This window comes from Cibotium barometz, chromosome 2 (genome assembly GCF_041138505.1).
Source record: "Cibotium barometz isolate CiBa-2024 chromosome 2, ASM4113850v1, whole genome shotgun sequence".
Lineage (NCBI taxonomy): Eukaryota > Viridiplantae > Streptophyta > Polypodiopsida > Cyatheales > Cibotiaceae > Cibotium > Cibotium barometz.
In genome coordinates, this window is record NC_141047.1 from 168,468 (window position 1) to 195,925 (window position 27,458).

The following is a 27,458-nucleotide window of genomic DNA, read 5'->3' on the forward strand; positions in this document are numbered from 1 at the left end:
CGTCCACCCAAATGTTCTCCGATCAACACAAACATTTAGAGGAATATTAAAAATGCTATAACACACACCCATGAAAGGTTTTAAGGCCATAAAAATTTGTCATACCCCATGGCTAGCTACTCCAACTAGCATGCAAATATAGAGGAATTCTGCAACTAGTGAACCAACATATTTGTTCCCAACACTAGTAGTAGTCTAAGAGGAAGAGATCTCACCAAATTGGCCATGTAAGATGAAGGAAAGCAATGGAAGAGAGTGCTCTCAATGGATTAGGGTTAGGGTTGAACCCAAAAAAGCATATGTACATAAGCCAATTTTAGAGCTCCCGCTTAGCCGGAAAGACGTGCAAGCTTTGGCCGGTGCTTCCATGGAGGGTATATCTAGTGAAATGATTGGAGCACTGGCAAAGTCTATTAGAAAGAGGAAACTTGTCATCTCTGCTTCAGAAGAGGAGGAGGAAGAGGAAGAGGGTAGCTCCGCTAGTGAATGTTCTGAGAGTGAGCGTACCATCGTCTCAGGGACGGCACAAGACAGGCAAGGCTAAACGTGCACATAAGCGCCAGGCTATAAGTGCCAAGCTGCAAGGGACTCAGAAGAGGAAGATGACAACAATGAGGTCCCTGGTGGGGAGACGGCATTAAGCGTCTCTGAAGCGAGGGTCATAGTACAAAGTTGTATCGAGGATCAACTTAAAACATTCATCTTGAGTTTTGATGGTATTTTAACTCTTTAAAATCCATATGAATTGTCTATGACAATGTATTGAAGAAATTTGTGCCTCTTGCAGGTACACAGAAATAGCCCTCTACCTTGGATACCCTTGTGTCGAATGATCCCCATGCCCACAATCCACTGCATCACATCTCGCATGAAGAAATGGGGGAACATTTTTTTAAGAGTGGATACTTGCCGGGGGTGGGGATCTTCATAGTGTTAATAGAGACTCCCAAGAAGGGAAAATGCATTGTTGATGACACTATAAAACAGCAGTGGAATGTGCATTGGATGAAGAAGCATGAGGACTTCAAAGCAGATATCAAAAACACAGAATGGAAGTTCCTTTCAAACACGATGTTCTACATCTGGGATGGGAACCATCGGTACACAGGGTGGATGGAGGAGATAGCGACTTGTAAGTATAGTTCTGAATTGTATATCTCCCCTCTCTCTGCACCTTTCTTGATTCTTATGGCCATCCCCTCAAGCGCCATATCAAGATCGATGCCTCCTTCTCCCACTCCAAGGCTACCATCCTCGACATCGAGTTCTTCAAAGGAGACCTCTTCTCCGAATATGGCATTCTCGACTCTCAATGCCATCAAAAGCCTCTCAACAACTACAACTATCTCCCGTGGCATTCCTTCCATCCTCTCCATCAAAAAACGTCCTTCGTTCGTTGGGGAGCTCCGCCGTTACATCATCCGTGAGAGCTCCCTCGCAGGCTACCTTTGCCTCTGACAATGCTTCTACTCCCGCCTTCGCTCGCGCGGCTACCCTCCCGCCTTCCTAAAGGCATGCTTCAAAAAGGTGTCTTACTCCCACCGCAAGCTTCTTCTCAAACCCTCTTCTCGCTTGGGCCATGCGTTTCTCTTAAGATCCCCTTTTCCCCCGCGACAAGGGCCTTAAACTTCGGGGCTACCCTAAACCCTGAACTCCACTCTCCTGCTTCAAGAAAGATCCCAAGATGGCCCGTCTCCCTCTTCCGATGATATGTTGGCGCAATGGGAAGAAGCTCAAAAACTTCCTTGTGCATGCCAAAATCGGTCTTCCATATCCTCATCTTCGACCTTCTTCTCACCCTCGCCGACACCCCTCCCGTACCTCTCCTTGCCCCTTGTAAAAAACCTCCCCTCCTCTTTTGGCAACCCTGCCTGTTTTGGCACGGTATACCTCCCTGTTTTGACTCCTTCCTCTTGTAGCCTCCCTGCTTGTTTTGGTAATGTTAACTTGCCTATTTTGGCACTGTTCCTTTTTTGGCAATCTTGCCTCTTTTGGAACTGTAGACTTACCTGTTTTGGTAGCCCCATCTCCCCTCATTTCGAGGCCTTTTTCCCTCATTTTGAGGCAATCTTCCCCCCTTTCCATGCACCTCTCCCTCTTTTTGAGGACCCTTTCCATCACTTTGAGGGTTTCTCTCCCTCACTTTGAGAAAATCCTCCTCCCCCCCAGCCCCCCCGCCCCGCCCCGCCCCACCCCCACCCATCCCCTCCTCCTCCTATTTAAACAAAGCCTTGTACTCTCATTTTTTCATTGCACTGATGAGTGCCTCTAATGCACGAAACTAGTCTGCAAGTTTAAAAGTGTTTGCATCAAGGCTTGTCTCGTCTTCCTCTTCTTCTCTCCCACCCCCTCTAGGGCCGCTCACCTTGCCTTTGTCTTTAAACTTAAATTTTTAAACTCTAAACCATAAACCATAAACCCTAAACCCTAAAACCCTAAAACCCTAAACCCTAAAACTTAACCCTCAACCCTAGAGGCCTCCGACTGCCTATGGTGGTATCGCATTACTTGAACTTCCTTCATTCTCCATGCACTATCTATTGCACTCCTATGAACCCGACACCATGACACGCACACTTCCTCTCGTGATCTACCTCAACTAGCTTCTCTATGTTAGAAGTGTTCCAAGAGAACATGCATGTCATGTATAACCCAATTCAAACTTCCTAGCCAAACTAACCTCTACCTTTCTACTCCCCTTCATGGTGTACCATTCCCTAGTAGGATTGCCAAAAGTGTCCTTGTCTAGTCAAACCTCGACACTTCAGTGGTTCGAGACCACCTAGTCGGCTCCTATAGCGTTGAGCTACCAATCTGCTCATTCTTAGGGGAGTTAATCATGACTACATGGTAAGTTCCTAGATCCTTCATGGTTCTGGATAGGAGTTAACGCACAGACAAGCATGCAGTTGACACATAGTAGATATAACTATGTAGTACAAAATAAAGACAAGAGAGACCAACCCACAAGACATTCTTGAATATTAGCTCACATTCTCCAACATACATTCTCTAGCATCTCATGAACTCATGTACTCCTCAACTCATGATCTAATCCACTCATGAACTACCCTCTTGCTCCTTACATCCATCAGGGTACTACCCGTTTGCAAGAAGCCATTACCAAGTTATTACAAAACAAGAGACTGATAAGTTTGTTACAAAAAGGAAAGAGTCGGGGTGGCGGCCAAATGGGTTGATTGGTCACTAACAAAAAAGAAAAAGAAAAAAAGAAATATGTAGCACATTTCAAAGCTAAAAACGCAATAGGTCATGTGATATATAAGGGGGGGAAAAACGCAACACAAAGATGGTGGCTGAGAGAGGAGGCATTTTAGAGCTGAAAAATGTACCTAATCAACATGAAAATAAAACACTAACTTTTGGGTTGAAAAGATGTTAGGTTGTGAGAAAACCCTTAAAAAAACAAAAACCTTAAAATCATAGAATCCCTAAATATGCATAAACCCTTAAAAACGCAAACTGTGAAAACACAGAAGGAGAGAAGGTAAAGCATGGCTATGGAAAGTACCCTAGCTCTGATACCATGTTGGAAACACGGCCAAGTCTAGGAGGGAGGGAGTGAGAGTGGAAGGAGAGATCAAGCCATGGTGCATAGAAGCATAGACATGGATATGGAAGAGAGAGAGAGAGAGAGAGATGCAATAGAACTCAAGTGAGAGAGATATTGTACATGAACACAATGATTGTATTATGAATGATAATATTCACACCATGTACAATGTATTTATAGGCACTAAGGTCTTATCTTCCAACCCTCACTAAGAGGTGGTTCACACTAAAAGACTCAATAGTCCTTTCACACTATGAAGACTCCGATTATTCCAACATAATCATCTAACTCTATCTTAACCAAAGAAAGGTGGTTCACACTAAAAGACTCAATAGTCCTTTCACACTATGAAGACTCCGATTATTCCAACATAATCATCTAACTCTATCTTAACCAAAGAAATGTTGATAATCATGGATCGAGCTCTCCTAATGACAAAATCACTTCCTAATTAGATACTAATTTAAACTAATTAAACATGATTAATATGATTAATCTAAGGTGGATGGAGCCTAAGAATGCTCATGATGAGTGAGTAGCTAATGAACTAGGTTACAAGATTGAAACTCGTACTCATATAGAGACTTGAGATTTGTGCAAGTGATATGATTTCATTGCTTGAAATGGCCCCCTTTGAAATAAGGAGGTACACCCTTGGGCTTGTACATCAATGTGGGATAAATCCCTTTGTTCATGTGGATGCATGTTATACTTTGCACTTTCTTGGCTTACTCAACTCACTCCCTACCTCTTCCTTGTGCTCTTTGGCACCACATTTCTCAACACCCCCCCTTGGTGCCAAATCTTTGGGCTACTCAAGGTGGTTGGATGTCAGTTACAAAATGTGGTTTGACTTTTACTCTCTACATTCCCCTATGTGCTGTGAGCAACTTTGGCTCATGTGCTACTTTAGCACTTCCCTCCCTTGATCGATCTCTGAGGCCTAGAGGTCATCTCTAAGAGTGAGGTCCCCCCCTTGACAAAGACTTGACCTATCTTTGAGGTATAGCGGTCTCTTCTATGAGTGAGGTAACAAAGTTTTGGCTCTTTCTTCTACCTTGGCTACATCATCGGTGCCATAGGGTGGTTACGAGCATTTTTTGTAGGATGCAGGATTTTTTTTAATAACAATTTTTTTTAAAGAATTGGGTAGTGGTTGGTAGCTTCTTTGTTGCTTTGTTGATGCTTGATCATGTTTACATTTGATGTAAATACACTCTTTCTTTGTTTATGCACACATACGCTCGCATACTCATTTGGTTGCATCGTTTTTACAAGAGATTTACTCTTCATTTTCACTCACACTAGCATGCTCATCTGGCCGTTGTTTACAATGATTTTTGACTCTTGATTAGTCACATAAACCTACTCATATGGTGACTTACGAAGGTTACAATAATGGTAAAAAAATATTGTTTGACATTTTGATCGATAACTAGAAAACTAAATTTTCATGGTACCTTTAACAATTTTGAGCAATTGTGAACATGGATTGTTTCTTCTTTGGCCTTGGATTTGGTGTGAATGGCTCTCAAGGACCTTAGAAGATAAGGGGTCAGGTTAAATTATAGCCACTCAAAATTTATTTTTTTAAAGAAAAAGAAAATGTTCTTCTCCTTCTCTGTTTCGTAGGTCTGCGGGTGGCAATGGCAAACTGTAGCCATTCTTCTTCTTTGCTCGTGCTATCTTTGCCTATGAAGGTTGATCTCCCCTCTTGCTACTCCATCATGCTTGGCAATTAGAGCTTCTTTTCTAGTAGCTAACCATCAATGGAGAGAAGCAAGTAGCTCCAAAACTCCCACGGCATGTCATCGACCCTCTCTTTCTGGGAGAGACATTCTTTTCATCTTTTAACTGCTTAGGGCTGGCCTGGACCATTCCCACTTCTGCCCAATAAACCTCCAACTGGAACCTTATCTCATCATCTGACTTGACAAGGTTTTGCTCCAGTAGCTTAATTTGTTTTCCCATAAAACTTCGCTAGGATCTCTTCGCCATGCCATCTCTCGTAGTGTGGCTACATCTGCAAACAAGAGCTTCATGATTCATAGATTTTGAGTTTGCAGCTCGCGGCCTTTCCTCTACTAGTGATGCCCCTCTTTTCTGTGAAGGCTCAAATTCTCTCTCTACTTGATGTTTTATGTGCTTGCTCTACAGTGGCAACTTCCCTTTATTCACTAAACTTCAACACCTCTGCTCTTATCATAGGCATGGCACCCTTGTGCTTTCTCTTCCCTTGGGTTTGTAGGATTCACTCTCTTTGTGTGATATAGACAAACCCTTGATGGTGGTCACTTTTCTTTCTCTTGCAAGAGACACATAGCTAATGAATTCCCTAATTACCTCCTAATATTACAAATCAATGCTACTAAATTGAACTAAACTTGAGAGTTAGACCTAAGCTCTAATACCATGTTGATAATCATGGATCGAGCTCTCCTAATGAAAAAATCACTTCCTAATTAGGTACTAATCTAAACTAATTAAACATGATTAATATGATTAATCTAGGGTGGATGGAGCCTAAGAATGCTCATGATGAGTGAGTAGTGCTAATGAACTCAAGTACAATTAGGTTACAAGATTGAAACTTGTACTCATAGAGAGACTCGAGATTTGTGCAAGTGATATGATTTTATTGCTTAAAATGGCACCCTTTTAAATGAGGAGGTACACCCTTGGGCTTTTACATCAATCTGAGATAAATCCCTTTGCTCATGTGACTGCATGGCTATGCTTTGCACTTTCTTTGCTTACTCAACTCACTCCCTACCTCTTCCTTATGCTCTTTGGCACCACATTTCTCAACAAGAAACACATCACTTTATTGTCAATTATGATACTACATATCGTAATTTCTTAGAAGTTATTAAAACTTGCACATCAATACTAGTTGTTGCCAAAAGTGTACACCCACTTACTTGTTAAAATTACAGCAATGTGATGAGCTATGGTGGATCAAATGCTAGAATCAGCATCATTAACAAAGAGATTAGATGATAATTAAGATGTGATTAGGAGCAATTAATTGATAGCTTAATGTAGGCATGGATAATCAAAAACCAGCAAGTTCTCATTAGGCCAATGCCTCCAAGCATCTAATCCCACTGATTTCTCCTTGATTCACTCCACCTCTTTTGCTTGATTCACTCCACCTCTTTTGCTTGATTCTCTCCACCTCTTCCAGAATATCTCCACACCTCCTAAATCTCCTCGTGCTACCCTTTATTCTCTCCCAGTAGATTCTTCTCACCTTTTCACAGGTTCTCTCACATTTACACATTCTCTTTTACAGCCTCTAACCAAGGGTTTGTTCCCGCACACACCCTATTCACTTGTATATTTTAACACCTCCCCTCAAGTGAATACTCCTAGCACACCTGGACCCTATACCAAGTTTCCCTCTTACTTGATAGTCTGCGACCAGTGCCTCAAGTCCCTAAACTCATAGTCCTTGACACACTCTCTCTCTCTCTCTATGTGTCCAAGGCTACTATAAGTGCCTGTGACCTTGACTAAAGTGCTCACACATACATCTACCACATGGCCTACATCATCGGTGGCTTAGAGGTGGTTTTACTTTGTTGGGGCAGGTTACATTAGGTTATGGGGTTTCTCTCTCTCTCTCTCTCTCTCTCTCTCTCTCTCTCTCTCAAAAGATGATCTGACTCCACTTCTTTAGGAGCCTCCATGAAGTTTGCCGATGTCGTTCCTTCTCCACTTGGTTTGCTATAGCAGTCTCTTGCCATGTGTCCTGGCTTTCCACAGTTGTGGCAAGTGAAGGTCCTTCCTCCTACTCTGCCTCTTCCTCATCCTTGAGAGAATCCTCCTGCTGTTGAGTCGAGCCATTTCTTCTCCTGCTGTTGAGTCGAGCCATTTCTTCTCTTTGCCTTTGCTACTATAAGTGCCTGTGACCTTGACTAAAGTGCTCACACATACATCTACCACATGGCCTACATCATCGGTGGCTTAGAGGTGGTTTTACTTTGTTGGGGCAGGTTACATTAGGTTATGGGGTTTCTCTCTCTCTCTCTCTCTCTCTCTCTCTCTCTCTCTCTCTCTTTCTCAAAAGATGATCCGACTCCACTTCTTTAGGAGCCTCCATGAAGTTTGCCGATGTCGTTCCTTCTCCACTTGGTTTGCTATAGCATGTGTCCTGGCTTTCCACAGTTGTGGCAAGTGAAGGTCCTTCCTCCTACTCTGCCTCTTCCTCATCTTCGTCGAGAGAATCCTCCTGCTGTTGAGTCGAGCCATTTCTTCTCTTTGCCTTTGCTCTCTTGCTCTAGTAGAGATCCTTCTATCTCGTGTAGCTTCAATTCAGGTACATTCTTTAGTGTTGCTACAATATTTTCATATTCACCTTTGTCCACACTCTTCAGAAGCACTGCTAGTGCCTCATCATCTTCTACCTTTTTGCCAATAGCTACTAGTTGTTGCTTAATTCTTTTATATCTGTTTAAGTGTGTGATTAAAGGTTCACTTTTCTTCATATCCAATTTGTAGAATTGCATTAACAGATTTATCTTTGAATTTTTAGCTTGTGTGCCAAATAATTTATTGAGTTCATCCCATGCATCTTTTGCCCATTGTATCCCTGTGATGTGATGAATGATTTTATCATTTAAACTGAGTACAATAAGTCCCAATGCTTTTTCATTCCTTCTCTTCCACTCATTTTCCCCTCTCACCTATGGGCATTCATCTCTTCCCTCAACTAGCCCCCACAGATTTTTCCTCATGAGCAGATACATGGTTTTTGTCTGCCATGTGTAAAACTGCTCCCCATTAAATTTGGCTATCTCTTGTGCTGTACTCATGATGATGTGAAAGGGGTCTTACCTCTTGATCCAATTTCAAGATTCAAGGGCAGTGTTTACCCTTGTACAACTCAATCTGGTGTTTAGGAGATGTTTACAACAGATTTATCAGCATAAAATCATCACAAATTACATTAAATCAAGGGTAACCAATTTGTACGGAATGGTTGGAGTATCAAACCATCTCCGAATTGCAATCTGAAGTTATAGAGATCTGTATTAGATACCTAATAGTTAATTTGAACCCTCAATCGTACCAAAAAATAGTGATTAGCATTGATTAATCACTGATTAGCAAATTAATCCTCTGTGTGCAAAAAACAGAGTATGCGGGGAGCCCAGATCTGAGGCCTTAGAGTTGAAATGAGCTCAAATGCTTTCAAGGCCATCAATAGCAATTAGTCTAGTAGAGGATTAAGCCAAGAAACACAAGATTTGACTAAACATTGAATGCTTAATCTCTGTTTTACCAAAGTCACCTCTGTAGCTTGGATCGCACTGTAGACTTGATCAAATCAAATTCTGACTTCACCAGCTTGTAGAGCACCCTTGAAAATCCCTGGGGCTAAGAGGAATTAGACTCATTTGATCTGGAGCAGTAGTGATTTCAATTTCTCCTCAGAAAAACGACACCTGCAGATTAGCAAAAATCGTGAGCTGTGGTAGGCAGTTTGCTGCACTAATTCGCTTGGCTGGAGCACAAATGAGATAGCTTTGTATACCTAGAAGGGCTTGCCCTAATGTTGCTCCTGGAGGGAGATCAAGCCTCTCCATTGGTTGGGGATACAGAGGGCTAGTTGAAAATAACTTAAAAATGATTATTTCTTAATTATCTACTAATCCTAATTAGTTAAATAATGGGCTCATAAACTTGATGGATTCTAGGCTAGGCTCTGATACCATGTTAAAATTACAGCAATGTGATGAGCTATGGTGGATCAAATGCTAGAATTAGCATCATTAACAAAGAGATTATACGAAGATGTGATTAGTGAGCAATTAACTGATAGCTTAATGTAGGCATGGATAATCAAAAACTAGCAAATTCTCATTAGGCCAATGCCTCAATTTATAGAGTTTACATCCAAGCATCTAATCCCACTGATTTCTCCTTGATTCACTCCATCTCTTTTGCTTGATTCACTCCATCTCTTTTGCTTGATTCTCTCCACCTCTCCCAGAATATCTCCACACCTCCTAAATCTCCTCATACTACCCTTTATTCTCTCCCAGTAGATTCTTCTCACCTTTTCACAGGTTCTCTCACATTTACACATTCTCTTTTATAGCCTCTAACTAAGGGCTTGTTCCCGCACACACCCTATTCACTTGTATATTTCAACATTACTTATGGCACTAAAGGAAATATTGGTGAAACCGTGTTTTTTTTTTTCACATCCCAGATTAACGTTATTACCTTTGAGTACTTTGCTTTAAACTAAAAGAAAAAGAGAAAGAGAAGCCAAAAGTGATGAGGATCCTATATTCACCACTAAAATGTAAAGGAGAAGAAAAGGAATCTTTAAAGAACATGGAGTGTGTATTTCTACTATAGAAAGAATAAGAAGCTAGCATACAGGAAGACTTAGTATGTGGACCCTTTATATAATGAAACTCAAGGCATGAGTGATTAGGAGTTCCACTTGAAATGGAGGGAGCAATACAAGAATTCCATTTGGACTAAAATCCCTCTATCCCCATAACTAATAGTGTGGTCAAAGATTTGGTGTATCTTTCCTTGTGTCATCATTTTTAGCATGCCACTTTCTAGATTAGCCTAGTAATGGGAGGTATAAGTGTATTTCTCACCTTTTTGGGCTCCTCATGCAATGTGTGAAGTAACACAATTCACACTCATTCAATGGGGATTAAACACAAAGTGATACACACCTTTGAGAAGCACATTGATTTCTTTGGTTATGAATTGAACACTAAAGATTGCACCTCCCAATGTGTTTCGTGAGATGAGAATTTAGGATTTATACAGAAGAATGTGATGTACTGCTTATGTTGACCAAGAATGTGATGGAGTCTAGGTACTGCTTTAAGAAAGAGGCAATTACTTGATGATAAAACAAGGGAATATTGGGCCTTTACATAGAGCACCAGGTTCAGTCAATATGTTGACCAAGCTCCAACATCTGTTGTTTGTGCAACTAATATTCTTTATACATGGGAGAGCATAAAAAGACTTAATTGGAGGTTTTTTTGGCATGCCACTATAATAGTTTCTTTGAGGGTCTTGAGAGGTAAGAAAGGAGAACTAAATTTTGCAAAGCTTACACCGTCAGAGAGTGGGCAAGAGCCAAGAGGTCTGCTGGGGATCCTCTCCTTACGTTGGGTTTCACACGATACCTACAAAATAGCAGCACCTTTGTTTGATCGAATGGAGAGTCAGCCTTGAATGCTCAGGTTTGTCAAAACCGAGCAGTGCTTTCGCACAATCAGTCCTCAAGCTGCTGTGCCTGCTCAGACAGTTTTCTAGCCATTAAGCGAGCTTGTAGTTGGCCTCACCATGCAGCTTGGCCGGGGAAAGCACAAGAAAAAACCCACCAAATCTGTGCTAAAATCAGTGACATTCAAACGACGTATGTTTCAACATCATCATACCATAAAAGCTTCCTCCTTTTTACTTTCCTCTCATATGCAGGGTCTTTTGGTAGCTTGTTTTCTTGTGCTGTGCACTGTGATCCACCATTGATTTTTATCTGCTATCCATATCGTGCTGTAGATGGACTCCCTCAAAGTGCGATTTCGATGGATGCTGACACAGAGAGATTCCGAGCTGAAGTGAACCAGCTTGTGAAAGCATCAGGTGCTCCATGAAAGTTTCTTTTTCCTTTCATTCACATTTCACAGCACATACTACGGCCGAGTGTAATGTGCATGCATGCAATGCTTTGTGCAAAGCACCACACTCATGCATGTAGCCAAGGCAAGGAAGCTTATTACGATGAGCAATTTGTTTCATTCCATCACAACAGTGTGCAAGAAGAAGAGGAAGAAGTTGCTCTTGCCTGGTATGATTGAAGCATTCAACAGAGAACTTCTGAGATATTGGCTTCAGCGCTATAGTCTGTTCTCTCGCTTTGATGATGGAGTCAAGATTGACGAGCAAGGGTTGTTCTCTGTTACACCCGAAGAGATTGCAAAACACCAAGCTGTCCGCTGTGGTTCCGGCGGTACGGTGATTGATGCATTCACTGGAGTGGGTGGGAATGCCATTCAGTTTGCATCCAGGTAAGGTCACTACACCACTTCTATAGGGAAGGTTTGAGTAGCATTGGGAGCATCAACCTAAGAGTACTTCAAGCCTCAGATGCTCTTTTCTGGCAGTCAGCAAGAGATTGGCTGGCATAACACTGGTGGAACTGGGCTGGATGAGATTTGAATTGATTGTTCATGTCTTCTGTCACATTGAAAGACCATAGTTTTGGCTTGTCCTTTTGATTTTGTTTCAGGAATAGTCATGTTATAGCAGTTGATATCAATTCCAAGAGAATCAAATGTGCCCGACACAATGCAGAGGTGTATGGTGTTGCTCATAAAATAGATTTCATCATTGGAGACTTTTTCCAACTGGCCCCATCTCTTAAGGTTTGTTTCAACCCCCAAGCATTTGCCAACAGCTGTGTATGGTCAACTGCAGTCTTTACCATGAGTAATCTTGATGAATCAAAATCTACATTTTCATGTACCTATGTTTCATAGGTTTTAAATGTTTTGAGTCCTTAACTGTGAAGGTAGTACAAGAAAACGCCTTCTTTTGACACTAGAGTCGCTTCTCTTCCTTTTCCCCATGACCAACAGGCAGCTGGGCATGGTGTGCAGGCAGCTGGATCATTTTGGTCATCCCTGCTGGCTGACCTGGTCTTACCAATACTTATATTAAGTATGAACAGACCATACAAAATCACGGCTGGAAGATGGAACAAGAAAAGTCCTCATCCCAAGATGTAAGGTGATCTCAACCAATATGGGGCACAAAGGTGCCAAGAGAGTCCTTGGGGGGAGGGGGGGGGGCGGTGGGGGGGGGGAGATCCCTTGATCCCACTCCCTCATGAAAACAGTGCGCTGTGCTTGCGCAGATCTGGATGGTCCCTGTATACAACACCATGTGGCCATAAAAGCGTGAATAATCTCTCTCCATATAGTACAAATGCACTAAGTGTCGTATGTCTGGATGCCCAGTCTGAGTGCATCTGGCCCTCCAACACTGCCAAGCTGTGATACTAACAATGAGCTCCCAAGTAGTAGCAATCCTTTGCAGAGGTGGTCTCTACTGTGTATGAGGAATATCCAATAGCATGCAACGTTGGGCCATACCTCTGCATATCATTATGGTGGTGTCCAGATCCCTGTCTTCAAAAAATACTTGTGGACTGGACTCAGTGAGCCAAGAAACAGCACCCCAAGTAACATAAATGGTATGTCTCCTCAATCTACACATAAGGTGAGCTATAGAGGCCCAAATCCTTTGAGTAGCTCTACACTCCCATATGCAATGTTGCTCTGGCTCAGAAGCTACCGGGCATTTGGGGCAAGCGGGATCTACTCCAAAAAATAGCCCTCCATTGATTAATGGGAAGGCCACCATGTAAGAATAACCAAAGGAAGTGGGAGATTTGGCTCCTCGTGTATGAGTGCCAAAATCTCTTTTGAATCAATGGGGTGATGTCATAGCTCTCACAATGTAGCTTGTGTGTAGGAGTCCTTTGAAGGAGCCTGGCATTATGGACATTGTAGGTTGACTCTTCGTAGGATTGGTTGCATCAATCCACTCCCATTGACTAGGATCCCAATGAAAATATCTGATAGGACATCCACCATGCAACCATAAGCACTAAGGCCCATGGGTCACAATATCAGGCAGAGGGTGAACATGCCAGTGCTTTTTTGAGCGACTAACTACTCTCATTGGATGAAGGGCAGTGCTAGAAATAATCTCATGTGTGTCACATTTCAACAATCTCCATCCTGGCTGGATAGAATAAAAAACATGATCTCCCTCCTCGTCTTGAGCCACCAAGGCTAACACATGTAATGGCACTCTTGTCCGGGAGAAACTCTCTGCCACCTAGGATGATGCTGATTGTGTTGCACATGAGTCGAAGGTCAGGTGTGCACTGTCCTGCACATGAAACAGTGCTAGTCCGCGTTGTGAGTCTCCCTCCGGAATGATGTCAGTGATTTTGTGTATCTGGTATGGTACTAGATGCCAGATCATTGTGTAGATAGTTAGGGTTTGCTTTTAGGAATAGGGGCCAGCCCATAGGGCTACCCCAAGTCTTAGTGTGGGCATGGGGATGGTGTGAAACCACCCCATGAGGGCCAGGAAGGCCCTGGCTGAACCCACCAGCCATGGAGAGGCCCTAGGACAGCCCTAGGGGCATGCCAGGGGCAGCCGACAGTACATTAAGCATTTATATGGCTGTAGGGCATGTATGGGGCAGCCCATACAGGCTGCCCAGCCCCCAGACTGCCTATAGAACAGTGTCCAGCCCCTATAGATTTAGGCACATTATGCCCAGCCAGCCATGAAGAAAAGCGCAGGTTTTTATGTGATTTTTTCAGCATTAAATGCTGAATATTCAGTCGTGGCAGAAAATAGACCTGGCCGCCTGGTTATATACTAGCCGACTGCTGTTGTTGGGAAGAAGTATAAATAGGTGAGCCATAGATCATTTGTGTTATCTCATATTTCACCAAGTGCTCAAGCAACCCAAGGGGCCAAGACAGCCAAGGGCTTGCTAACGCAAAGGGGTGAAGGACTGCAGGTCAAGGGCAGAGATTTCTCAGCCAAGAAAGGTCAAGGTTTTCTGTATTTTCTTTTCAGATTTACATCATTCTAATAAAGCAAATACACCATCCGTGTGGGGGCCCTATAGAGGGTATTTGGGACCGAATACTATGTCCTCTCCTCTCTCTCTCTCTCTCTCTCTCTCTCTCTCTCTCTATTTTTGCACACATTCAGTTTGTGCGTTAATTCCGTCACGAAAAGTGTGCTCATTTCTGAGCATTGAAGTTACCGATCTTCTCCGAAGCTTCCGCATGTTACAGTGGTATCAGAGCCTACTTCAAGTGCAAAGATTCAGCAAAGAAACCAGAATTTTTTCTCGCTCGTGTGGTTGGTTTTCAGATGCCGGTGGACTACCCCTTTTTGGAGTGACTCCTGGCCCACGAAGGACGGTTGGTTTTCAGCCTCCGGAAGCCTCTGGAAGTATCCCACACACCTAGTGGATGGTCAGATTGCGCTCCGGAAAGGAAGTGCGATTTCCTGCTATGGCGAGCTTCGACGACGAGAGAGACCAAGAACCATGGGACTAGAGTGCACCAGGCAGCCCAGCTAGGGCACCAGGCTTGAGTGTTGCAGAGATGTTCTAGTAGATGATGCGAGCAATCGTAGACAAGACGACCAAGTTGGAAGAGCAGAAGGCGCAGATTGAGGCTCTGGAAGAATGTACCCGTTCCCCAGTGTCGCGTTTTTCATCTCCTCCTCCCTCTCCTTCCGTATCCCAGATTCCAGATCCTCGACATAGGGACCCTCTCGCAGGGTCACGACCGCAGCCGAGCTCTTTGCTTGAGTTGCAGATGCGTGCATTGGAGATCCGACAACGAGAAGACGAAGCCATGCGACGCGTGGAACATGAGCGTTACCTCAAAGTTTTGGACGCCAGATTGACACCAGCGGCGTCCTCAAATCATTTTCCCGAGAAAATGAATTTCAATAAGTATAATGGTAAACTCCACCCCATAACTCTCTATTCATGGTTACATCAGTTTGAAGCTTACTTTTACGTAGTTAGAAAAACAGATACTGACAAAGTGATCTTAGCTAGTTGGTACTTGGAAGTGAGGCCATTCCTTGGTGGACTCAGTGGGCTCATGTCCACACCAGATTAAGTATGGTAGCTTATGTGTGGGATGAGTTTGTCCACGACCTTAAGCAGCGGTTTCTACTGCCCCACTACCTTGAGCGACTCGAAGACGAGTTCATGGGAGCGCGTCAAAATGCGCAACCAGTCCTTCAGTTTGCCAATAGAATTTCGACTTTATGTTTGCAATTAGGCTTATTTGATTCGGACAAGAAAGGGCGGTTTTTGTATGGCCTTGACACGCAAATCCAATGGGAGGTGCGTATGTTTACCTTTGAAGACGTAGTCTCGCTTGCGCAGAGTGCAGAAATGAAGCATAATGGTGGCAAGCCCAAGACTTCCCAGCCAGCTTCTCCCAAGGCTACCGCCTCGGGGGGCAAAGGCCAGAACCAGACGGGGTCTTCCCCAGGACAAAGCTCAGGAGCCTCTGGCTCCAAGAACTCGAACAATGCGTGTAAGCTTACTCCAGACTAGAAATCGGAGGCAGGCAAGACAGGTGGCAAGTTGAGTGCCGAGGAACTTTCTCAGTACAAGGAGGAGGGTAGATGTTTCTTTTGGAGTGTCCTAAGAAACCTCAAAAGCCCACTGCCGCTGTCTCCACAGCTTCCGTGGTGAGCTCAGCTCCCACACAGACCCCAGTGGCTGCCCCTAGTTCTTCAAATCCCGGTGCTTCAGTTGGAGCAATTATTAGCCGGGAGCTCGAAGATAAGGAGAAGGGCGGCCATGACCAGGAGTATGAGTGCAACGAATTGCTCAAGTCCTTTGGCTACATAGGTGGCCAGAGAGGAGTTGTCTTGTTTGATAGCGGCAGCACGGAGGATGTGGTCACGGAACAGGCCGCTAGGTGTGCACGTTTCGACCTGACTTTGGTGGACAAACAGGTTGAGGGTTTTAGCACAAGCATGACAACGAGCGTCAAGTATGAAGCTCTAGGTACTAAGTTAGTTATTCAGGGCATAGAATTTGTGCGTGATTTTATGGTTGCCTCTCTTGTAGGCGCAGACATGATTTTGGGTATTTAGTGGTTTCACAAGTTTCTTCCAGATGTCACGTGGGACAAGCACACGTTCCAGATCAATCGGAATGTGTCAAACGCCCGAGTGACCATTAAGTGTGAGCCAGGAATTCCGAACTTTCCGCTCATAAGCCACTTGCAGGCTAAGCGAGTAGTCAGGAAAGGCGCGCAGTGTGCGATGATATACATCCAGGCAGCCCAAGACGGTGGCCAGTGTTTCCGAGAAGTACTCGGCTCTCCATGAAAAGTTCCATAAGATTTTTCTTTGGGACAGCTTCCCTCCCCAGCTCCCCCCGTCCAGACCGAGGACCACAAGATTGACCTCCTCCCAGGCTCGGAACCCCCGAGTAAGTTTCTGTATCGCCTTTCCAAGGCAATGGAAGCGGAGTTGGACCGCCAACTCCAAGAATTGTTGCAATCTGGCTTCTAGGGTAGCCGACTGGCCCTGAAAACTCCACGACTAGCACACCATCCAGTCGGCCAGATCATCAGCAGTCGGCCACCTCAGACATGGGGTCGTGGACCAGTTCAGCAGTCGGCCAGCAAATGGGCTGCCTCCCAAGCCACAGAAAAAATAGGAAAAATAGGGGAAAAATGCGGAGAGTGGGGAAAAATGATAAAACACCTCATAAGGGTGGGCACACCCACAACAAAGGCCCTAGTGTATAAAACTGGACAGGAGATGACTTCTAACACCCCCTCTCTGCTCCTGGCTGTGAAACCAACCACTGGGAGCTGGGGTGCCGCCTGAGCAAATCCTGAGAGAGCGACTTTGTGAAGAGGTCCACCGTACTGTCCTCCGTCGAATAGAACTCTAGCAAGATGTCATCAGCAACGATCTGTTCACGAACAAAGTGCCTCTGGATGACCATGGGCTCCTCCAGTGGAAGCCCAAACCTGCAATTTAACCTCTGCATCCTCACCACCTCACAAGCAGCATCACAAGCAGCCCGGTACTCTGCCTCTGTCCGCGACAAGGCAAAAGATGATTGCTTCTTAGTGCTCCGTAAAACTGCTCCTAGGCCTGAAGTAGATCTCCTCGTATCCGGATCTTCTCCCCAAACCAAGTCACTCCAACCGTGGAGTCGGACTCCATCCAACAATCCCCCTCTTGTGTACAAGAGTCCATGATCCTTCGCATGCTGCAGAAACCACAGGAAACGCAATCCTGCCTCCCAAAGAGTCATCCGCAACCATGAGCTCAACTGCCTCATCAGGAAGCTCCCGTCCAATCTGGTGTCCATCAACTAGATCAATGAACCATCCTGCTTTTGAGTCAAAGAGGCATCACACTGCTCACAAGGATCAACACCTGTTACGGTGCAAAAACAAGTTCTGGAAACCTCCTAAAGACCACGCAAGGCCTTCTGAAACCTGTCAACCATCCCCTCTGAATCCAGAACCACAAAGCCTGGAGAAACCACCTCCTTCTGCAAGTAATGAGTTGCCACCTGCCTGGCTTTCCGAAAGGTCCCCGTGGAAAGAACATCCTCGTCTACTGGAGGTTCTTTGTCCCGAACACGACGAGACATCAAAGCATAAGTGACCTGTTCAGTTTCCTCTGACTCACGAACACAAGAACCACCAACATCAGTACTGGAAAGTTCCTGCCAACTACTGCCATCTATTGGCAAGCTATCCACCATCTGGTCCCGGAAAGCCTGTACCTGCAGCGTATCCACACTTAAGTGGCCATTACCAGACTGCCACTCATCACAAACCTGAGGACCTGGGAGAGAGAGTGCTGAAAGCTTGTAAACTCCATTCTCCACTCCACCTTCCCAAACCACTTGGCCTGTTGCTTTGTCCCGGAGAGCAACAAAATGCTCATTAAACTCCACCCGTACGCCAGTCTTGCAAACCTGATGCACTGACAACAGATGAAAACCAAGTGCCGGAACATACAATACCTAGGAGGAATGCTTCCTCCCTCTGCCATTGGAAACTATCTCCATCCTGCCCTCATTGCGAACTGGGATAGTGGACGTATCCCCAGTAAGAATATGACCAGAAAGCCTTCAGAGATTTTGTAAACCGGAACGGGAAGGAGTCATGTGCGTGGAAGCACCACTATCGAGAATCCACTCCCGAGTATCCGTTGTGGAGAGTCCTCCAATCTCCTCCCTGCCTGAAGAAAATGAAACATCGGTGTCCACCACCTCCAGGTGCGCAAAAGCCGGAGTCTTCATGATTGCTGCCGAGGAATCTTCACCCTTCTCGGTCTTCCGCTTGGGACACTGCCTCCAATAGTGGCCTTTCTCGCCACAATCATTACAGGTCCTCTCTGCCTTCAGTTTCTCGCGGTCAGCGTTAGACTTCTTCGCAGAAGACTTCTCCGATGAAGCCTTCCCTTTGCCCGAGTTACGGCCTTTCAACTGTTGGCCAGTTAAGGCCTCCGAACCTCCACCCTGAGGAGGGTTCGTGAATCGTTCCTCCTGGTCCAGGACCATGGGCACAAGCTCCTCCCACGTGATGGTGCTGAGCCTGCCACTGGTAATCAAAGACGAGTAAAATGCTGAGTACGAAGAGGGCAAGTGCGACAGCAACGTTATGGCCATGTCCTCTGACGATATCTCCTTCCCAGCCTGAAGAACTTCCTGCTGAAGAGCCTGCAGCTTGTTAATATGCTCCCGCATCGTCGACTACTTTGCAGGGTTCATAACCCGCATCTGCACTTCCAAGGAGATCCTCTTCATGGGCGATACCCTGTTGTAAAGAGAAGCCAAATGCTGCCATATACCTCTGGCTAGCGTCATATGCTTTACATGATTGATTACCTGCGGTGTGCAGTTGAGAAAGATAAACGAACGGACCCTGGCGTTGACACGATCCCACATCTGTGTCTGAGCCTCCCGGTCCTTTCGGGTTGACGGTAACTCCCCTTCCTCTACTTCCGGCCGTGGAACACCAACAATGACGAAATCAGCGAGGTCCTAAGACTCTAGAACAGATTCCATCATAACCTTCCATATGTCGTAGTTGCTCCCGTCCAACTGACGGTCCACCGGGAATGTGGGGGAGTGTCGGGATCTTCACATGCCTCTCGGCCATCTCTAACAGATCTGCCATGGCAGGGATGTACTCTGAATAGGGTGGGTGGGTGGGAACAAAGAAGAACTAAAACCTGCAAGTGGCTGTCCAGCAAATCAGCCCGCCGTACTCTTGCTTCTCCTCTTCCCGAACAGTCCAAAAGAGTCCACCAATCAGCCACACAACAGTCCCCCTCTTGCTCACTTAAATCCCAAGAACTATCTAAAGCCTAGGCTTTGATACCATGTCAGAATATGCAGCGGAGATGATGACCAGATGTGGGAACACGAGCAAAACGCATGCAGAATAAATACAACACAAGAGAGAGAGAGAAGTAGGCGTGTAACTCTGCTCTATATACACAAGAAAATCCCGGGTATGATACACACAAGTGGCAAGGGGGCTGAATATGCCCCCACATCAGCAGTCGGCCTGCTGTAGGTTAGCCGACTGGCCCTGAAAACTCCACGACCAGCACACCATCCAGTCGGCCACCTCAGACATGGGGTCATGGACCAGTTCAGCAGTCGGCCAGCAAATGGGCTGCCTCCCAAGCCACAGAAAAAATAGGAAAAATAGGGGAAAAATGCGGAGAGTGGGGAAAAATGATAAAACACCTCATAAGGGCGGGCACACCTACAACAAAGGCCCTGGTGTATAAAACTGGACAGGAGATGACTTCTAACAGGTACCACCAGGTGAGGATTGTGGAGGGGGACATTCCCAAGACAGCCTTCCGTACGGAACGGGCCCACTATGAATTTGTGGTCATGCCATTTGGCTTGACGAATGTCCCAGCTACATTTAACCGCATGATGATGCGTGTTTTCCGGGATTTGATTGGAAAGTGTGTGTTCATATTTCTGGACGACATACTGGTATTTTCAGCTACGGTTGAGCAGCATGACATTGATGTGGAGAAAGTCCTTAAGTTGTTGGAAAGCGACGAGCTCTACGTCAATGAAAAGAAGTCAGAATTTTATTTGTTCCAAGTGCATTACTTGGGATACATAATTAGTGCAGAAGGCATTCGACTTGATCTGGCTAAAGTGGCTGAAATTGTCAATTGGAAAATACCTCAGACAGCCTATGACATCAGATCCTTTGTGGGTATATGCCAGGTATACTCCACCCACATAGACAAGTTTTCTGATCTCTCTGCGGATCTCATCGATCTGCTAAAGGGTGTGAAGACAAGAAGGCAAAAGATTCGAATGACTCCATGAGCGTTGGAGGCATTCAAGAACCTCTAGGTGGCCTTATCAGAAGTGTCTTGTTAGCACTTGCCTCGTGGGACGAGCCATTTCAGGTGATCACCGATGCGAGTAACATCGCAATTGGCGGTGTGTTACAATAGAATGGTCATCCAGTAGCTTACATGTCTCGTAAGTTACTGCCCGCAGAGAAAAATTACTCAGTCTACGATCGTGAACTCCTAGCAGTTATACAGGCGTTGAAACATTTTCTTTATGGCTGTGCTACTTTTCAAGTCAATCTTGCTAAAGATGGTGGCTCCATCTAATCTATCTAGGATGTCATCAATCCTAGGAATAGAAAACCTGTTCTTCACAGTGATCTTGTTAAGAGCCCTGTAATCAATACACACTCGCCAAGAACCATCCTTTTTCTGAACCAATAAGATTGGGGAGTAAAAAGGTGATGAGCTAGGTCTAAAAACCTTTTTCCAATAGCTTGTTCACTTGCTTCATAATCTCCTCTTGTTGTGCTTGACTCACACGATAAGGAGGTCTGTTATTGTTGGAATGCATAGCGGAAAATGAGACAACTGTTGTGAGAAAGAAAACGCAAAGTGTAGAGAGAGAGAAGTTGTATAAACTTTGCTATATACACAAGATCTGGTATAATACTGATACAACTAAGTGTGGGGGGCATGGGGCAATATATATGGCCAAGGGCTGTTGGTCGGCTCGTCGGCTAGTAGAGAACAAGCTGACAGTCCATGAAAAAACCCACGACTGGGAAATAGTCTAGTCGGCCAGCCACAAACAAGTTGGCCAGCAAACAAAGAGCCCCTCCTAGTGGCCAACAACACTACAACCGACAACAAAACAACACACCCCTACGGGTCCTACAAATAGGAAAAATGGACTATGAGGAAAAATGGATCCAGTCGATCAGAGTAGAGCCTTATTGGGGAAGCTTATTGTTCGGGGGCTGCTTCCAGGCGGTGTTGAGCCTTGGAAAGAGCTTCTCTTGCAGCGACTGCAGGCTCGGGCTCCCCCAGCAGGGGGCACTTGGGCACCAGAGATTCGTTGGATCTTCATAGAGATGAGGAGGACAGGCCTCAGTAGAGGATGGGAGGACAGATTTGCTTTGAGTATCCTGAGAGCTTGGGAGCTGCTGAGACCGGGGCTCTCTCAGCGACCTCCTTCTTGTGTTGAGGAGCGGGCCAGACAGCCGCTCATCTGGAGCCCAGCGGTTAGAACAGAGCAAGGTCATATGCTGGGTTCTCGGCCTCGTCTAGCCTGGGGACCTTTAGCGGCAGGCCCAGCACGCAGTTTTGGAGACTGGCAGGCCTTCTGCAGTCTCCCAGAGGAGATCCAGGTGGAGAGGCTGAGTCACTTCAGAGGGGGGTTGATTATGAGGGATGATATTCAAGAGGCACTCACAGAGGAGTGGTTCACGCCTTTCGAGCCAGTGGCCCCACGGTGGATGGGAGCCTTTACTCAGTTGGAGATCCTAATTGCTGTCAGAGCTTGCACTGAGGATGGCAGATGCCTCTACTATGAGATTCAGGATGAGGGCAGACTTCAAAGAGTGGAGGTGGAGTCGCCTTTGGTTGCTGAGTGCACCTTTCAGAGGATACGAGTAGTGGCCGCCGCTTCTCGGAAGTGGCATATTGACCCCGACCCTGCTGATGTGCTCCCGGATTGGCGCATATGGGCATATGCAGCGCGCCCCTTGGCCCGGCTACAGTGGGACCCTGGGGAGTACGAGTGGCATGATCCTTATGCATCCCTTGAGGCCACAGAGATCACCTTTTTCCAGTATACTGTTCGGCTGGGGAGGCATATTTTGACGGCGAGGAGGATGGTCTCTCCAGTTGCAGCGGGGCATTGGCGGCTACAGGGTCTCTCACAGGAGTTTCTGGAGGATTTCTGGGCTCGGCTCTGGGCTAGTCGACAGGCCCGCAGGATCTCGACTTTCTAGTGGCTGGTCGCCCACAGGGGCTCAGCAGTTGGCACCTGGCTTGTTTACAGCGGTCTTCCGGCGGCCTGCGGGCCGATGCGGCCACCCTATGGAGACACAAAGACATTGCCTTTGGGATTGCCCTCAGGCGCAGCAGATTTGGCTGCGGATGCTGCGTATTCTGGCCCCCCTCTCTCCAGAGGGTATGTTTACATGGGGTGCCGCTGCTTGGTCGACTTGGTCAGGGCCTGCTATGGGCTATGAGATGGAGCAGGACAGTCAGGCCATCAGATTCATTAGGGGCCAGCCTTGCCTGGTTCCGGCACCGGATTTCTCGTCCGCCAGCTGGACACAGGAGAGGGATTTACGATGGGAGCTCCTCAGCAGCCTCACCATCTGGTTCACCTGGAGGGCCCGGTGTTTCACGCCCTTTGAGGGGAGACTGGAGCCACCAGCAGAGACTGTACGGGGGATTTGGCAGGAGTTGATCCACACCCTGCGAGGACAGTATGACCGCATCCGGGGCGACTCGGACGAGGCAATCTTGCGGCGCCAGGCCTTTCACACCACCTGGCGCAGCGGCCCCTTCTACACCTTACACACGGAATCCCCCCGTTGGCAATACAGGCCACCTATTTGGCTACCCCCCCCCCCCCCCTATTGTATGATTTAGCCCCTCGGTCCTTTGTACTGATGCTTGTATTTTGCAGCACCTAGGGAGAGTCTCCCGGACTGCCTTGCTGTATTCAGTGCTCTGTTTCTCTTATGAGCAGGAGAGATCTTTTGTAGCCCTACGGGCGTTTTTATATAACTAATGAAAGAATCTTTTCTTGGAAAAAAAAAAAAACAAGCATAAAAGAAAGTTCTCCGCACCTATGGTTAACACGACTGAAGAAAAGTCTTCGGACCAACCTTCGAAGAATTCAAATTCGACACCAGCAAAGAAGAAACGACTCCTTAGGGCTTTAAAGCTCAAGAAGGAAGGACGTTGTTTTATCTGCGAAGAAAAAGGACACATGCGTAACGAGTGCCCGAAGCAAAAGGGTGCAAAGACAAACGCAGGACCCAAGTCAAAGGCAGCTAACCAGTTGTCTTACTTGGTGAGATTGGGTTTCCACAGAAGGAACCCACGGTCATTCAGTGCGATAACCAGAGCTGTATAGCTATTTCTCAGGACCCAGTCTTCCATGCCCGGACCCAGCACATAGAGATACAATATCACTTTGTTCGTGAAAAGATTTTGGCTAGTCACATCTTGCTTATCTATTGTTCAACAGAGGACAATGCAACGGACCTCTTCACGAAGTCTTACCTCAAGCGATGCTCCGTAAGCACTTCAGCTCATTGGGATTGGTTCCACATCCAGGAGCTGAGAGGAGGTGTTAGCGGCTGATGCAAGAGCTCGAGAAGATCCAGCAAGACGTAATGTACCACATGGTCGCTAACAGCACCTGATTTGCCACCACCACCCTCCCAGCCAAGGATAGTCGAGCTGTACTCCAATACAAAAGCTTCTTCCGAATGCTCAGAAGAAGCGGGGCAATCTGCTGCTCAGGTGACAAATCTAGTCCAATCTTGCATCCCAAATACCGCACTGCTGTGCCAGGAGGAATCCATCTAAAACCGGGGTCCGGGCTCCATGCCGGAGTGGGAGCACTACTGATCCAAAAGGCCACTGTCTTGCGCCAATTGATCAATGCTCCCGAAGCTGCACTAAAAACCTGGAGCGACTGCTTTGTCCGAAGAAGATTGGCCTCTTGGCCATGCAAAAATAAGCCCGTGTCGTCTGCAAACTCAGGAGGAGTCCTCTCAAACTCAGCAGGAGTCCTCTCAAACCAACCTCCTCTACCGTCAAATACATGCTCATAGCCTCCGCAAAGAAGAGAAAAAGAAAAGGGGCGAGGGGACACCCCTGTCGGACTGATCTGGTCAGCTCAAAACTCGGCCCCCGTCCTCCTGCAATCAACACCTGGCTACGAGCTGTGGAGTACAGAGCCGCCACCCCTCTGATCCATCCTGGCTCAAAGCCCAGGCAAAGCATAGTGCCCTCTAAGAAACCCCAATCAACTCTATCGTATGCCTTCTCAAAATCGAGAAGCATCACGACCAAGTCCTCGCCAAGAAATCTAGCTCGGGCCGTCGCCTCCCAGAAAGTAAAGATGTTGTCAAGGATACTGCGCTCCTTGACGATCCTGTCTGGGTAGCATGAATCAACTCCCCCAAAAAGGGCTAGATCCTCAAACTCAAGGCCTTTGCTAAGACCTTGTAGACAATGTTGAGAATCGTAATAGGCCTCCAATGCCGAATATCATCTGATACTCCCTCCCCCTTGGGGATAAGAAAGATCAAGCCCTCTGAAAAGCTATGTGGCATCACCCCAGTGTCCAAAACATACTGAAAGCCCCTGTGGAGGCCTGGCCCCAAAAGGTCCCAATAGCGCATAAAAAAGGCCGGCGTCAGTCCGTCCTCCCCTGGGCAACTATGTCGCGGCAGGACCCTCAAGTCCTCGGCAAGCTCAATCTCTGAAAGAGGCGCACCAAGAAGTGTACGCATACGATCTGTGACCCTCCTCTGCACATGGGCTCACACAGTCTGTCTGCAAGCATCTCTATCCTCAGTGGCTGGCTCCGCTGAAAGCAGGTGTCTATAAAATGCAGTGGCAATGGCTCTGATCTCCCCGGGCTCAGTAGCTACCGATCCATCCGGTCTACCAAGCTGACGGACTCGTGCCCGAGCATGGCGGGGTCCAGTGATCTCAAAAAACTCCCCAGTCACTCTATCACCAAGCTGCGTCCACTGAGAGGCTTGACGACGATAGTAAAACACATGTCTTTGCTCCTCTGCCTCTCTAACCTCCTGGCGTGCCTGGCTCAGCTGTGACGCCAACCACTCACATGCAGGCTACTGCTCCTGAAGGCGCTGTAGCGAAGCAAGGCTGCGTCTCAGCCGATGCTCCTGCTCGCGAATCTCTCCCAGCCGTGTCAAAGCTGCAGCGTGTAGAAAAGAGCTAAGCTCGATGAGTCCTTGGGCACACTGGCCTGCTGCATCCTGGTCAGATCACTGACTATCATGCCAGATCCTCTCAATGTCCTCAGCGAGACTGGGATCTGTAAGTACCCTCTCTGGGATCCTCAACTGCAAGCTGGGCTCCCGTGTCCTCTCCTCCAATGTCAGGATAACTGGTGCATGATCTGAAAATGAGGTGCCAGCGAGAATGCCGACGGAGCCCCCTCGCTCCCCTAACCAGTCGCCCACATAAAAGCGATCAATCCGTGATAGACTAGTCCCTCCCTGTCGGCGATCCGACCGAGAGAAACTAAGACTGTCCTGAGAGCGGGAGAAGGCCCCATGCTGCCATGCATCAGTGATCCTCAGTGACATGCAAAATCGGTCCCAAGCTGCAAGCTCCGTGCCGTGCACTGTAACATGACTGCCTCCCACCCTATCGGCCGGGTCCTCAAGCATGTTGAAGTCTCCCCCGACACACCAATGTGCGGCCTCTGGCAATGCATCCGTAACCTGGGTCCAGAACTCTGCTTTGGCACTAGCATGATTAGGTGCATAGACGTTGAGCACGCCCAATAGCTCATCATGCATCCTCAGAATGACATACTGTGCTCTACCAGGCACAATGATCCCTCGATCCACAATGGCCTGCCGCCATACATCTGCAATGACCATGCATACTCCTCCCTGTCCACCCAAAGGACCAAATCTTGCAGACCAAAAGGTATCCCATCTACCAGGCATCATAGGCATCTCTGAAGCTCCTGCCTCAAGCAACCACGATAGCGTATAAAATGTGCCACGCCCAGGCCCTGTACATTCCATGAGATGATCCTCATGGATGACCTGTTGAGGTGGATGCTGTCTCAGCCGTACGGCGGGCCTTCGCAAGTGGCTTGGATGGAGAGTAGTCCCCATCCGAGCGGCTGCGAATCTGCCCACCCGGTGTACTGCAAGAATCACGGATTAGGCGCCAGTGGCTATGGCCCATGGCGACTGCCTCCCGCTCTGACAGAGCAATCTCGTGTATACATACATATCCAGGGTCGCGTGCTAAGTCTGCCACTATACGCACGACCAAATGACGAATCCCTGAGGCATCCACACTCCTGGGATCCAAGAAAAAATGAGCCAACTCCCATAGCCGGCCTATCACATCTGTCACCTCCAGATCGCTCACATGATGAGAAAACTCAACTGCCTGAGTCTTCAAAGTGCTAAGAGCGAGCTCTAGAGTCCACTCCCGGTCGCAAGGGCCACATAGAGGGAACGAGAAGGCCACCGCTGAATCAAGTGCCTCCTCCCCGCGGGCCGGAGGTATCAATACATGAACTCGGATGGGTGCTGGCTCATGGGGGCCCTCTGCTACAAAAAGCCGAGTGAAGGCGTAATCAAAAGCCTCTTATCGCTGTCTAACACCGAGGCGACTCAGCCGACTGCGGATAGATGATATCCGTGAAGCCCGAATCGGCATGGTAGGTCTCCTCTGTTGTCATGGCCTTGTGAAAATGGAACAGCACAAGTGTGGGCATGGTGGTTGCAGAGTCAGAATATTGAATGATTCACATGGGGGTGCCCGGACAGAGTTTAAGATGTGTGGACATCCCTAGGTGTGAAGGGGGGAACTAGAACATTAAACTTTTAATGTTTATTAAAGTTGCCCCTAGGCCTTAGTGGCCCTAGGGAACTTTTAAAGTTTGGGGGCCCTAGGATTTTTATGGGGAGGAGGCCACTCCACTTTTGGAGTGAGTGCTTCTCTCTCCTCCCCCTCTCTCTAGCTTTTGGGGAAAGGAGTCGTGGAGCCTTCATGCGCATGTACTCAAGCGTGGAAAAAGCTGAGAAGGAGAAAGGCGGCTGCTGAAGACGGTTTTGCTGCTGTTTTCTGTGTGCTGTGTGCTGTGTGCTGGAGAAGGCCGTACAACAGCCGTACAACTCTGTACGACTGCAGGTACTGTTGAGTACAGGCGGTGTTGAGCTGTGGAACAGAGGCA

General features: G+C 46.9%; 1 protein-coding gene across 2 annotated transcripts in view; it reads left to right on the forward strand.

Annotated features, from left to right (window-relative positions):
- The first annotated feature begins 10,627 nt into the window (after positions 1-10,627).
- Positions 10,628-27,458, forward strand: part of LOC147640530 (uncharacterized) — a 31,256-nt gene continuing 14,425 nt past the window's right edge. Inside the window, exons 1-4 of one of the 2 annotated variants that reach the window (XM_086812607.1) lie at positions 10,628-10,979; positions 11,123-11,206; positions 11,376-11,631; positions 11,853-11,988. In XM_086812607.1, the coding sequence (XP_086668733.1) occupies positions 10,907-10,979; positions 11,123-11,206; positions 11,376-11,631; positions 11,853-11,988 (549 nt within the window). In that variant the 5' untranslated portion in view covers positions 10,628-10,906. The remainder of the gene's footprint in view (positions 10,980-11,122; positions 11,207-11,375; positions 11,632-11,852; positions 11,989-27,458) is intronic. The other variant, XM_086812602.1, reaches the window with a different exon arrangement.